At 33.4% G+C, this 14,270-nt stretch overlaps 1 protein-coding gene across 1 annotated transcript; it reads left to right on the forward strand.

The window, feature by feature from the left end:
• Nucleotides 1-5,032: 5,032 nt before the first annotated feature.
• On the forward strand, nt 5,033-14,123 carry LOC149482837 (glutamate receptor ionotropic, kainate 2-like). The gene is made up of 16 exons (XM_089703628.1): nt 5,033-5,344; nt 5,455-5,550; nt 5,792-5,935; nt 6,370-6,479; nt 7,415-7,571; nt 8,021-8,229; nt 8,495-8,680; nt 9,312-9,464; nt 9,816-10,253; nt 10,341-10,564; nt 10,813-10,950; nt 11,163-11,361; nt 11,944-12,175; nt 12,325-12,440; nt 13,068-13,226; nt 13,947-14,123. Exons 1-16 carry the CDS (start codon nt 5,338-5,340, stop codon nt 14,121-14,123), a joined length of 2,745 nt encoding a protein of 914 aa, XP_089559754.1. The 5' UTR covers nt 5,033-5,337.
• The last annotated feature ends 147 nt before the right edge of the window (nt 14,124-14,270 follow it).

Raw genomic sequence — 14,270 nt, forward strand, 5'->3', positions numbered from 1 at the left:
CATTCCATTGTATCATATTAAGCTTTATTTTTTTTTTAGTTACAGACATTTGTAATATTCAATAAATCAATAACATACTGTAAGATTGGCCAATCAGAAATATTTTCCACAATTACAAGCATTACCCATTCAATACAACTTCTAATCACACTTTGCACTTTAGTTTTAAATGTGGCTCCTTTCAGGAAGATTATGTCCTTTAACCTGCTTAAAAGCTCACTGAACTTAACGTCTTTCTTCTCCTTATTCTCTGTTGTATTCTTTACTTCTGATTCTTCTACTTTTGAGGATGTTTCAACATCCATAAACTCTTTAAAAATATTTGTCCTTTTTGGTGTATGAGAAAAGCTTCTACTCCTTCTGCTCTTCGATAGAAATGAGTCTTTGACGACATCCGCGTACGTTGACCTCCGACTTGGCGTTACCTGAATAGATTCAACAGGCAGAACATCAAATGAATTACCGTCAACGTATTCATTTATGGGGAAATAATCTTCATTATCAGCAGAGTGTGAGACCTTATTTTTAGTAGAATCCGACGGAACGTAGAGAGAAAGTGCTCTTCTATAGGTACAATTATACTCCGCCATCAACTCTCTAAGCTTTCTTTCCTTTTGGTAAGACGGACAAGAACGAAACAAAGACATATGTTTTCCTCCACAATTAGCACACTTGAATGTTGATGTATCACAGTTAGGATGGTTCTCAGAACATTTTGGACATACTACTTTTGAGGACACACATTTGGTTTTAGTATGTCCAAGCTTCCAGCAGCGCGTACATTGTGATACGGGAAATACGTAAGGGTCTACTTTGATTCGCAATCCATCTACCGATATATAGGGTGGGCGGTAAGAACCTTTAAAACAAATGCGAATGGATTCGCACGACTTCCATCCTGAACTCTCGCTACTACTTCGGCGGGAAAGTCTGTGAACGGAAAATACCTCGCCCGGTTCTGGACACGAAATATTTTTAATAATCTCTTCTTCTTTTAAATCCAAATCTACATCTTTTATAACGCCATACGAAAAATTAACTTCCATAGCCCTTTGAATTCTCCACCCCATTTCTTGAAACTTTTTAGACTTTTCAAGTTTTTCCACCATCTTCTCGTTACACACGTCAACCCTAATTCTATAGGGGTTTATATATTTAACACTCTCAACATCCAAAATATCTTCACCGCTAAATAATTTAGCTAAAGAAAACTGCTTCGGTAAAATTTCTTTTGAAGAAATATAAACTTGAAGTTTATCCTCCACAATCTTAGTTTTGCATCTTTTTTCTTTTCTTTGAATTAAATTCCAATCATCCTCATCCCTCCCTCTTTTACTTGGTTTATGCTCACCAATAGTTTTCTTCGGCGTCTCAGAACAAACTTGTATGTCTTCTGAGGTATCGTCAAGTTCCTCGTGACAATTTGAGTGGTTTAAATTAGTAATACTAACGCTTTCGCGCTCAGAATGGATTAGATTTTCAGTATCCATTATTTAATTCAAAGGCCGACGCGCGGCTGCCGCAGGTAGAAACCTAACGGTAACCGCGGTGAGCCGATACCGCACGCGATGACTCAGTACGCAACTTATTACGAAGTACGCGTTCACCTCGATCGAGTGACGAACCGAGACCGAATAATTTATTTTGTCAGAAATTGGATAACATTTCGTGTAAATACAACGATAACAGTGTAATATATTTTTCGTTTAAATATGTTCTCTTATTCATTAATTACCGTACATAGAAAACAGAAACAATGATTTACTTCTACCCTTATATCGTGTTTCATTTACCGAGCCCCTAACCCTACTTATACAATAGTTTTGAAACACGTCGCCATCACGGTCACTAAGAGCGAGAAATGGTGTTTATTGACAAAGTTCTCTCAATACAAAGTTGCGGCAGTGAAGCTGGCCCAAGCCCTCATTAAAGAAGAAAAACTTCATCCAATTTTTCCGCTGAAATCTAGTTGAGAACTAGCCATCTGTGACTGATCTGTCCGTTCGTAATGACTTTTAGTTAGCAATTTTTAATGTAATTTGCATTCGCTTTTGTAAAGCGGCTTCTTTGGCTTTTGAAACGGTTAATTCTTTGCAAAAAAATTATCAAGTAATCCCGTTTTCGGCAATTTTACTTAAGCTCTTTTATGTCATTTTCAGCCGAAACAATGTTGTGTAAAACTAAATTTAACTAAACTAAATTTAATTCAATCTGACGGCAACCCATTTTTCTTCTCTCTGTTCACATTTTATTTATCTATAAAATCAAAAATATAAAAGCTTCTAAATATGAATTGAAATTAAATGATTTTAATAATTAAACAAACTCTTTTAGTTTCGATTAGTAATAACAAGTTATTATGTTAAAAGCTTTCATTGTAGGTATAGTTTAAATTTCTTTTATAGAAATTATGTTACTATAATCCTCAGAGGACTCTGTATTTCTTTTCATTGGTAGATCGTAAGACCTCAAGAGATGCCTCTTCATTCTTAAAAATATAAAATTATTTAATATTACTAATTAATGACTTCATTGCGTTATTTTTGGCATTAGAATCAAATAACATCAAATATAAACAGATTATTTGTGACACTATTTATTGTAAGTCAATATCATTGTTTACAAATATTTGTTACAATTGCCAATCGGTAGTGTTGACAATATCTCGATTTACGGTATTCCCTTCTCCAAACCTGAGTTATATTGCAATGAATTGTAGCCTCTTCATATTTACCTAAATATGATATCCAGACGTGACGGACAAAATATCTCGAAAACATTTTTTACTGTGAAAATTACTTTCTTCAAAATTTCCTATGCCTACCTACTTATGATTATAATTTTAGATATTGATAGCGTAAGATAAGCTTTCAAGTTTATAAAAATAAAACAATGTATCAAATCATGTAATAAAATCAAATACTTCAAATAAATTGACTCTCTTAAAAAGCTCCCTCCGTTATATCAATTTATATTACCAAATATAATAAACTAAAAAGATACATAACATAGGTACTGCTCATATGAAGGAACAGATTAAATTTATATCAATAACTTCATATCAAACAAGGGTCTACACGTCAATATAAATCAAGCATATTACTTCCGCATTCTTCTTGTTCCCAGAAATAGAGCTTTTGGTATTTTTCCCAAAGCGGTTTACGACCACAAAAATGTTCCCTAACTGAGGTCGCCCAAATAAAATGGAATATTTTTTACACACCGCAACAAACTTTTTTAATGTCTACCGATCTATCTATCTTTGTAACCGTGGACAAAATACTTTTAATGTATATAAATTCTTGTTTCGAAATGTTTCACTGCTTCCGTATATTTATTTTGTCTTAGTTTACCCTATTAGGGTAGTTTAGGAATCAATGCAAAATTGATATTTTATTTAAATTTTTGAACATTTTTTACAATCTATACATGAATACAACATCACCATACTACCAGCACCACATTTTGCAGAAAGATTTCGTGATAAAACAACAAATCTTGAATAAAAAAAGAAATTTACTAATCCACGGATGACAAGCGCTGCGGAAAGCATGTACATTGTACAGTGTAACTATATGTAATAATATGATGTTCCTGTCCCAGCCTCAGGCCGAGTCCATTTGACAAATTGACTCCATCAAATATCAGAGAATATCTCATTTAAAAGCATTGATTTAAAAGACTAATGACAATAAAATGCTTCAAAGATTATGCACGATGAAGTGCATTAGCTAATAATAAAAATAGTAGATGTTAGATCTGGAGTTAGGCCAAATGTTTGAATGGCCGTGACGTATCGCATCACCTGTTATGCGTACATGTATGCGAGAGTTGCACACATGCGAATTGCTATTTAGTTCAAAATTTTAATAGCAATGAAAAATATTGCTAGGCTGAAAAATACTTTAAATCCCTGCTTTCCTAACACAGTTTCAAATACCCACATTTACTTTATAAGATGAGCATTATAAAATGAAAATGTTGTATTGAATCGGAAATTGCTTTCATATTCCCATTGCATATCTATTCTAAATCATATGATATGCAAAACGTATGTGGGTTATGATAAAATGATTCAAGCAGGAATTTCTGTTTTTATAATACTTTATTAATTATGTCTTAAAAATAGAGTTATATATCCACTAACTCTTCTATTACCTAATATTTCTATCTCTTTGGATATTTTGTCTCAATAAAATAGTTCTCTAAGAACAACAATATTATAACGCTATCTAAACGAACAATATGGGTCGTTGTAGAAAATCGATTAGTGAAACAGAACAGAAATATTTCGTGTACTGCCACTGCGGGACTAAGGGACGTCCAATTTACATGTAGGTACTGTTGTTTAACGGTAATTGCTTTTCCAAACCTTAACGTAAGAATAAATAGAGTGTATGTGTAACTGTATTTACAGCTTATATAAAAGTATATTTTATAAAGGTTTGCGTATTGCATCGTTATGCGTTTGTTCATGATAGAACTAAATTCAATTGTTTATCAATTTTCACACTAAATGGAAAATTGGGATACTATATAACTTTTACTCGTGGATTTAAATGGATAAATCTTCAATTACTGATTGAGCTGATTTTTTCATAACTCTATCAAATACAGTTTACTTTTGGTTTCTCTGTCAGCTTTTATTAAACTAGTGTTTCAAAGATTTATTGTTATACTCAGAATGTATTTATAAAGTTAGGTCTGAGCTAGTAAAAGCTATAAAAATATAGTTTCTGTTATCGAAGTGGAATTCCACATCCATGTATTTGTTATTACACACAAACATAAAGGGAACATAAATATTTTTTTAGTCTGTACATTATTCTAGAAAAATAGCGTACATTTTATTAGACTGTAGGTACCTAGTGAAGCAAAGTATAAGATTTCTCCTACCAACTCGTTATAATTGTTTGCTTTTATTAGATAATAATTTACTTTTCGATTCCGTTAGTAATCGGTGCACTTTGTAGTTTCTACGAAATATGTGGTTAATGCATGCCGTTCGAACACGCAATGTATCATCGTAGTAACTACGACGTAACACGTGTCAAAGCAAGACTGTTTGGCTGCACTTCTGGCCAAGATCGCATCGACCGGCTCCACTGACCCAGTCTACATCTGCGCTCTCTAATCACCCGCACATTATCGAGAACATTGTGTTTTTAATTAATAAATCTCCCAGTTTATAACCCAAAGCGCAAAAGTTGCAAGCTAGGAGAGCTATGGTTGCAATACTCAAGGCAAGCACGATTACAATAAAATCGTAATGCGACAGATGCCAGCGGGATCTCCTTGTTCCATTTCTACGTTCATTCGGAAAATATCATCATAAAAATGCAGGGCAAGTATCTTTTTATACTTTTAACTCCACCAGCTATTTACCCGGAATAGTTTCGGCGGCCCCTATTTGCTTAGGTCGTAAATGTGAACTCGCGAACTTTTCTCTTGCAGAATTTCATCTCATAGTTTTAGGACTTCTGGCATTATGCAGCAACACCGAAGGAGCGTTTCGACATTTTATATTGCTTAAAAAAACTATAAATATTGGTAAGTGTTGTGTTGTTCAGTTCTTGTCATACATGTACCATAACATAAAATGAAACTTTGGTACTAGCAATATATCTTACCGTAAATATAGTCTTGAATTTATGTATTGGAGCTATCAATGTAAATTGTAGAGTATATTGTTTTATAGGACATATTTTAAATAATACATCTACGACTACATATAGGTACTTATATTCATAAACATGACCAAAGTCTCCAATACAAATACTATCCAATGCAGGAGTGATATTGCCTCCAAATACGGTGACTGAAGTGGCATTCGCGTCGTCTCTCGCCCGTGCCTCTATGGAGAGTCAGAAATATAACTTCGTGATGAACATTAAGTACGCACCCCATGGCGATAGCTTCGCGGCTTCGAAAGCGGGTAAGTTCCTTCCTAGTTTTATTGACTGTTAACTGCAGGAACTTGTTATAAAGTAAATAATAAAATATATAATAGTAAAATATATATTTTTGTGGCTTAATAAGCTTTATTTTAAGGTCTATGATTGGAGTTATTATTTATTCATGCACGTTCTTTTAGTGAATGTTCAATGTATGTTGATTTAATAATGATAAAAGGACTATTATATATAATATACATATAGTTAATATATAAAGATATGAAATACATAAATCGTCATTGAGAATCACATTCCAATTTTAAAAAACCTCACACGAATTTTTAAATCTGTAAAACTTATGTACACTTAACCACGTCGACGATATCAATAATCCACACCAAACCCTTATACTCACCTCCCTTTACACAATTTTGAATCATATCCTTATCTAACTAAGATTCATATCACCTTGCAGCGTGTGAACTTCTAGCCAGTGGAGTTATAGCAATCTTTGGGCCCACTGACTCGAACTCCGCAGATGCTGTTGAAGCCCATTGTCGAGCTGCCGGAATCCCACATATCCAAGTGAGCTCTCGAAACTTTCAATAGTTGTTATATATTCTGAGCATTGGCATTATTATGATAATCTGTGGTGAATGGAAATTGGAATTGAACTAGAATGTTTGCAAATTCTATAGGTTTTAATCGGGTTTTAATCTGTAAAGCATTCATTTTTAAGCAGAATTAAAAAGAAAACCAAACATGCCCAGGAACTTTTTCTGAATTAAATAAAAGAAAGGCGTTAAGTCCTAAAAATACTTGCCTGAAAAAGAAATAAAAAAGTATAATTTTCTCCAAGTACCTAAACACTAACCAAAAATGTAATTTTAAGAATGCAGTGTATGTGTTGCCAAACTCGTTTTAATCGTGTTAGAGCTAGCGCGCACCACGACTTTATGCAGCGTGATTATTTTATTGCAGAAATACAGCGTATGAGTTTAATGTTATATGTATTTTGGCAAACGAATTTGCGGTATGTGAGGTTACTGTTCAAGAGACGTAACTAATATCCTTGACAATGTCCCCAAATATTAGATATATTTCCTTATATACGTATTCAGCTTAGATTATAAAATAACGTATTCAGTATTAAAATAACAAAAAAATAAGTAATAATAGTACAGTTTGAAACAAGTGAAAATTACCTACGCTCTCTATTTCGTTTTTATGATAAGCACATCTTCAAATTAAAAACTCTCTCAGATTCATAAATTAATATCATGAAAATGAATGAATAGATGAATGAAAATACTTTATTTGCACCAAAAACAAGGAAACAATACGAAAAAAACACATACAAACAAACACGTACAAAAAGGCGGCCTTATCGCTAAAGCAGCGATCTCTTCCAGGCAACCTTTAGTCGAGGATCATGAGAATTATGTTATAGGTGTGTACATTTTATGTGTATTGTGGGAATTTTGTGTAAAATAGAGTTCAATGATATTAATTTTCAACAGGCAGTATGGCGACCGCCTCCCCTCCGAGGTCTAGATCGACCGTCTCCCCCAAGCATTAATCTGTTTCCTGAAGCCATGGAACTGTCGAGGGCAGTCGCTCTTTATGTTAAGGATAACGACTGGACTACTTATACACTATTGTATGATGATGATGAAGGTAATATTTTAAGCTTTTCTTCATTTCAGTCTCGATTTTCCGATAATTCATACTACATATATAAAAAGTAATATATAAATTTAGTTTAAGTACCATTTCTTTCAAGTACACGTTGGGATATGTAGAACTATTTGTGTTTCTGTATATTAAGCTATTTTACATTGATAATTAAAAGCTATAAATCTAATGACTAACAAAATATTTATTTAATATGCAATGGATGGAAATTGCTAATAATCATAATTGTGCATTTAAAGACCGAGAATTTATTTAGTATTTGTTTTACCCAATACTATGTTAGACAATAGATGCAATGCAATATGAGTTATTCCCACCTGCTAGCATTGATTGTTTAGTATAACCGCACAAAATACACATTGGGCAACAATTTATACAAATATAAACAGCAGTCGCTTCAGTCACGATACTCTATGTCAATATTGTTCCAGGGCTAATTCGATTACAGGAAGTCCTCAAACACGCAGACCCTGAGCATAAGTGGTTAGTTAAGCGACTGAAACCGGGTGAGGATAATAGGCAATTGCTGAAGTCACTTAAAGCGACCGGTCAGACGAGAGTGATTTTGGACTGTCCCTCTGATAGAGTACTCGATTATCTGCGTCAAGCGCATGAGGTCAAGTTTTTTGAGGATTATATGGTACGTCGATTATTTATAGAATCTGTCATGGAAAGAAAGTAGATTTCAATATTGGATTAAACGGTTTGCTATATGATGTTTACGGACGTAAAATTTTGAAATTGTTATTTACTTAAGTGCCGAAATATGTCATTCATATTTTAAATATGTAACATACCGATTGCTTGTTTGTTTCAATTCGAAATTATAATAGTTACACCTATTAATACTCGGAACGGTTTTAATAGGTATTAATTAATATGCTTGTTAATTACGGTATTTCCAGAGTTACGTGCTACTGTCATTAGACGCACATACATTAGATCTTCAGGAATTACGCTATGGATTATCGAATGTTACGTGTTTGAGGATATTCGACCATTCAGACTCAAGAACGAGATCCTATCTAGCTGATTGGGAAGCGAGAAGTACTGCGGATGTTAGAATTCCAAAAATGACTCATGAAATTACCGTATGTTATATAAATTATTAACTTCTTTAAATTTTAAGATTCATAAATTCAGTACCTATGTCATAATAATATCACTTTTTACATTGTTTATACATAATATATTATGCAAGTTACACACATAACAATTTATTGCATTGCTTAGGTATGAATGAATGAATGAATGAAAAATACTTTATTGTACACCTTATAGAATACATTTTACAAACTTAAAAATATAATATAGCAATGTACAGTAGGCGGCCTTATCGCTGGCAGCGATCTCTACCAGGCAACCCAGAAAAGACGAGGAAAATAGATGAGTCAATAACATGGTGGTGCAAAATAAATAAAAGTGCCAGAATAATATTTTATTATATATATATACTATACTATACCTACATATATGCAGCTTACATTATCATATACATACACAAATAATAATATTATATATACGTATGGTTGATTGTTTAAAAAATATTATTAATGACTCATCTACTAATAACTTATTAATAGTTTATATGTCTAAATTACAACTTCTTTATGTATCAATATAAGTTGTAAAATAATCCGCTAATCAATCAAAATAAAAAAAAATTTTCATTAAAGAAACGTTATCTTTTATTAAAAGTTATATTCATACATTCTTATATAGGTAGAAGCAGCATTGGCCAGTGACGCTGCACGACTAATTACCGACTCCGTGGAGAGCGCTCCAGAGGACTTTAAAATCGAACCAACACCTATCGAATGCGATTCCGAAAACCAATGGGAAGCCGGGCCAGACTTCACTGAACATCTATTAACGGTATTATTGCTCTTAAGCGAACAATGCAATTTCTTTCTGTTCAACAAAAATATATTATTCCGGTGTAATTCAAGTTTATGTGACTCCACAGCTTTGTATTATGCACCGTATTTCTCTCGCGTTAACGCTACTCGTGTTGACGGTTTTAACTGTCCTTAGGGATATTTTCAGGGATATTGCAAAAATAAACTCTCGAAAAGAAATGCAGGATTTCACGTTTAATTTATTTTTAATACGTTCCGAGATCTACACATCTGTTTTTAACGTATGGCTTCATTTATTTGAAAACTTTATTGGTATCAGTTATAAGCTAGTTTAACCAAAATGATAAACGTGTATTTGTTATTTCAGAATCCAATCGTAGGAATTACGGGCAAACTTTTATTAGAAAACACAACAGGAGAACGAACTAACTTTAATGTAGAAATAATGGAGCTATCCAACAGCGGGTTTAATAGCATAGCAAAATGGAATGCCGAGTTGGGTTTTGTTTACGTCCGAACAGCCAACGAAGATTCCGATCTCTTGACAGAAAAATGGCAGAACAAAACTTTTCGAGTCGTCTCTCGCATCGGCGCCCCTTATTTGGTTGAGAGGAAGCCTAAAGAAGGTGAAGTTTTCATTGGTAATGACCGCTACGAGGGCTACTCGAAGGACCTTATACACGAGATATTAAAGGAGACATTGCATCTTAATTATGAGATTGAGATCGTTCCTGGTAACGGCTATGGATCCTACAATAAAGATACCAAGAAGTGGGACGGTCTTATTGGACATTTATTAGAAAGGGTCAGTGTAATGGGCACTTTGTGGCGTAATAAGCTACGTTGTTATAGAATTAATAAATATATAGATAACATTAATGTTCTTTTGCAGAAATCTGATTTAGCTATTTGCGATTTAACTATTACTTATGAACGACGATCGGCGGTGGACTTTACTACCCCTTTCATGACTTTGGGGATCAGTATTTTGTATTCGAAACCGACGCCGCCGGAGCCGGAGCTATTTTCATTTCTAAAGCCCTTCTCAGTCGATGTTTGGATCTACATGGCTGCCGCTTATTTAATGGTTTCCTTATTGCTTCATATTTTAGCAAGGTTCGTAAGAATTGTATTGAAAAACTTGACCTTGAATTATTACAAAAACATAATATTATAATTATTGGCTTCTATATAGAAGGCTTCTATATAAATTCGCTCAATCTCCATTCATTATCGAGTTATAAAATTATTATTCCGCGAAACGTTTGAATGGAACATCGGGAATTACTCAACACCGCCGTTCCTTGGCGCAAATTAAGTTATTCCAGCGACGTTCAAACTCAGCATACTCGAATGAATTGCAGGCTCGCGCCAAATGATTGGGAGAATCCGCATCCATGCGATAAGTCACCAGAGGAATTGGAAAATATTTGGCATATCAAGAATTCTTGCTGGCTCACCGTTGGATCGATTATGACACAAGGCTCTGATATATTGCCGAAGTAATATCACATATTATGATTTTATAGCCATTCATCATTTTCCAATAATGCTTACATCATGTGCAATTTTTAAAAATTTGAATACCAATATTTGCTTTTTCAATTAATTTATGTGTAAAATAAGAAATATTAGTTAAAGTGAATTAATGTTCCTTAAACAAAACAAACACCTCCTAGGTAATCTTACTCTGTAAATTTACCGTTAATTGTAGAGGCTACTCAACTCGTTGGGTTTGTGGCATGTGGTGGTTTTTCGCTCTAATTATGTGCTCGTCGTATACAGCCAATTTAGCAGCCTTTCTGACTAATGCGGCCATGGATGATTCAATTAAGAGCGCTGAAGACTTGGCTATGCAGACCAAAATTAAATACGGAACAGTTGTTGGCGGTTCAACCTCATCATTTTTCAAGGTGTGCCTTATTGAATGAACGCAAATGAATGTATGAAACTCTGTAATTTTACAAAATCGTTTGAATACTAAATGCGCAGTATAACGGGTAAATGTTATCACAAGGACACGTGGATTTCATTATCATTATGTCATATAAACAATTCATTAGCAGTCTAGTCAGAAATAATGGCTTTAATTAATTATTGTAATTACTATTGTTATATTTAGCAATTGTAATTTAAATTATCATCTCTAAGTAATGTCGTATACCATAGTAGGTATATGTAAATATGTCTTTTTGGACTCTCAATCAAAACATATCTGGGCAATTATTCTTTTTAATAATTATTTATTTTGGTTAATTTGAAATTTGCAAATTTAATCTTATATTTATATTTTTTTTTATGTGAGAGTAAGCAAAGGGCCACCTGATGTTAAGTGGTCACCACCGCCCATAAATACCTGTAACACTAGAAGTGTTAAAGGTGCTTTGCCGGCTTTTTATGGACAAATAAGCTCTGTTCTTATATTAATGCCGTATGCTCTGACACATTAAATATGTGACTCAGCAAATCGTATACAATCGCATTTCAAATTACAGAGGTCCAACGTATCTACGTACCAACGAATGTGGGCGGCCATGGAATCGGCCCGGCCATCTGTGTTCGTAAAGAATAATGACGAAGGAGTTGAAAGGGTTTTAAAGGGCAAAAGATCGTACGCCTTCCTCATGGAATCCACGGCTATAGAGTACCAGCTGGAAAGGCACTGTGATCTCATGCAAGTTGGTGGCTTGCTAGATTCAAAGGGATATGGAATCGCGATGCCTTTTGGTACGTAAAAGTTTACTTATAAATAAAGATTTGTGTATTATTATTGCTCATAATACTTTTCATCTTAGATTGTCCTATAATTCAATAACCTTTCAAACTTAATTTACTTACTTACTTTTGAACGTAATTTTACGATATATATTTTTTAGATTCTTTTTATCGAACGGCCGTGGACAATGCAGTGTTAAAATTAGCTGAAAGCGGAAGACTAGTGGAATTGAAAAACAAATGGTGGCAGGCTTCAGAAGATGATGAAGCATGTGTTGTAAGTACATGCTCTAAATAAGCTTTTATAAAAATTTAATGGAGTGACGTAACGTTATGCTGGAAATTAGTCGACTTGTAATTATTATAATATATTTCCTACAGTTCTGTACTATTATAGTTAACGTTGCTATATGTACTGTTTTGGTAAATTGAGTTATTAATAATTACAATGAATATATTGAATTCTTTTTCAAATCAGAATAATACATAAAATCTTCTTTCAAAGAATTGAATGTAAGACTAATCTTAAATCGCTTAAATCGTTGTACATCCAGTAAATGTTTTTAATTAAAGAGCCCATTTTGTGTTCTCATTTACTGCCTTCTTGTTATTTATGATCCTTGAAAGAAGGATGCTTCGTTTAATATTGGACATTTGTTTATTTGAATACTTAACAGTATTAGAAATATAATGGTTACGATTTAAAACGTATAATATATGAGATCATAATATCTAATCGCCATACCATACAATATTAATTGATTTGTTTATTTTTACAATTAAGTTGAAATTAGTTTCCTATTACTTTATATACGATACCTATGTGCAAAGCCTTCCCATCTCATTATCCTAAAGAATAATCTGAACTAAAATCCAATTTTTGTTATAAATCAAAACATATAAGGAACAAGAAACCACAGAAGAAGGTGCCAGTGCAGCGGAGCTCGGTGTAGACAATGTGGGTGGTGTATTCGTGGTATTGGGTATAGGCTGCGGTATGGCAGCTGGTATGGGAGCTCTCGAATTTCTCTGGCATGTCAGGGACGTTGCTATTGAACAAAAGGTAAGTCATACGTAAAGGTATGCTACAAATTTTGACGGTGAAAAAAATACTATAAGAATAGCACGTATCCTTTATACCATGAGCATACGGTATGCCATGCAAGCATGGCATGAGTCGAAGCTATGAAACATTAAAAGGTATATATTTGGCATATTATTAAGCTTGATATTTCGAGCAACAAGCTCTAAATCAAACACAAGTAGAATTTATTGATCTGTAACACGTGTGAATACCTAAACTTTACACACAAAGAGATTTAGATTTCTTTTTCGTACGATTTATTTGAGTTTATTATACTTTTATATTATGTGCAGTGAGGGAAACTTTATCCATTTTGTGTGGTGACAATTGCTATTCTTAGGAGATCAAACTATCTGAGAAAACATTTTACATAATCGGAATTGTAGTTCCTGAGCTTTTCTAGGATGACGTCTTTTTCTGAAATGTTTAAATTAAAGTCCTTATTAAGTTACTTACCTGACATAATCGATTTCATTAAATTGCTCTCTGAGTTAAAAAGTTTAATAAATAATTAATTGCTCTGAAAATGCGACAAAACAACAGTGGTATTTTTTAAGTTAAAAAAATGCATTTGCTCTGACATGCGTCTGCGATATATTTTTTAGATTAATGAATTAAAAAATTAACATAATCTCGCAAATATACTTAAATTCACGTATAAATGTAAAGTATTAAGTCTAATTCTATGTATCTGTTTAGATGACACAAGCAGAAGCATTCTGGGCTGAGTTAGCATTCGCGTTAAGTTTTTGGGAGACTGAAAAACCTGTACAGCATTCGAGACCTTCGTCTTCCGCATCAGGAGATATTGCATCAAGAGCCTCTTCAGTACTACGTTCGGCAGCCGATTTGTTCAACATCGATGTTTTTAAATAAATTATAGCACAAACACTGTGTGTATTAATTTAACGATTCAATCTTGCAGAATTTTCGAACCGTCGAAACAAATTGATTGAAATTTACTGAGTTATTAATTTGGGATTATTATAATTATATTTCTCTGTAGATAAAGATGAGTTGTTA

Source organism: Colias philodice, chromosome 14, assembly GCF_061535455.1.
Source record: "Colias philodice isolate Cphi_HAF_F1 chromosome 14, ilColPhil1 Martin Lab GWU primary, whole genome shotgun sequence".
Taxonomy (NCBI): Eukaryota; Metazoa; Arthropoda; class Insecta; order Lepidoptera; family Pieridae; genus Colias; species Colias philodice.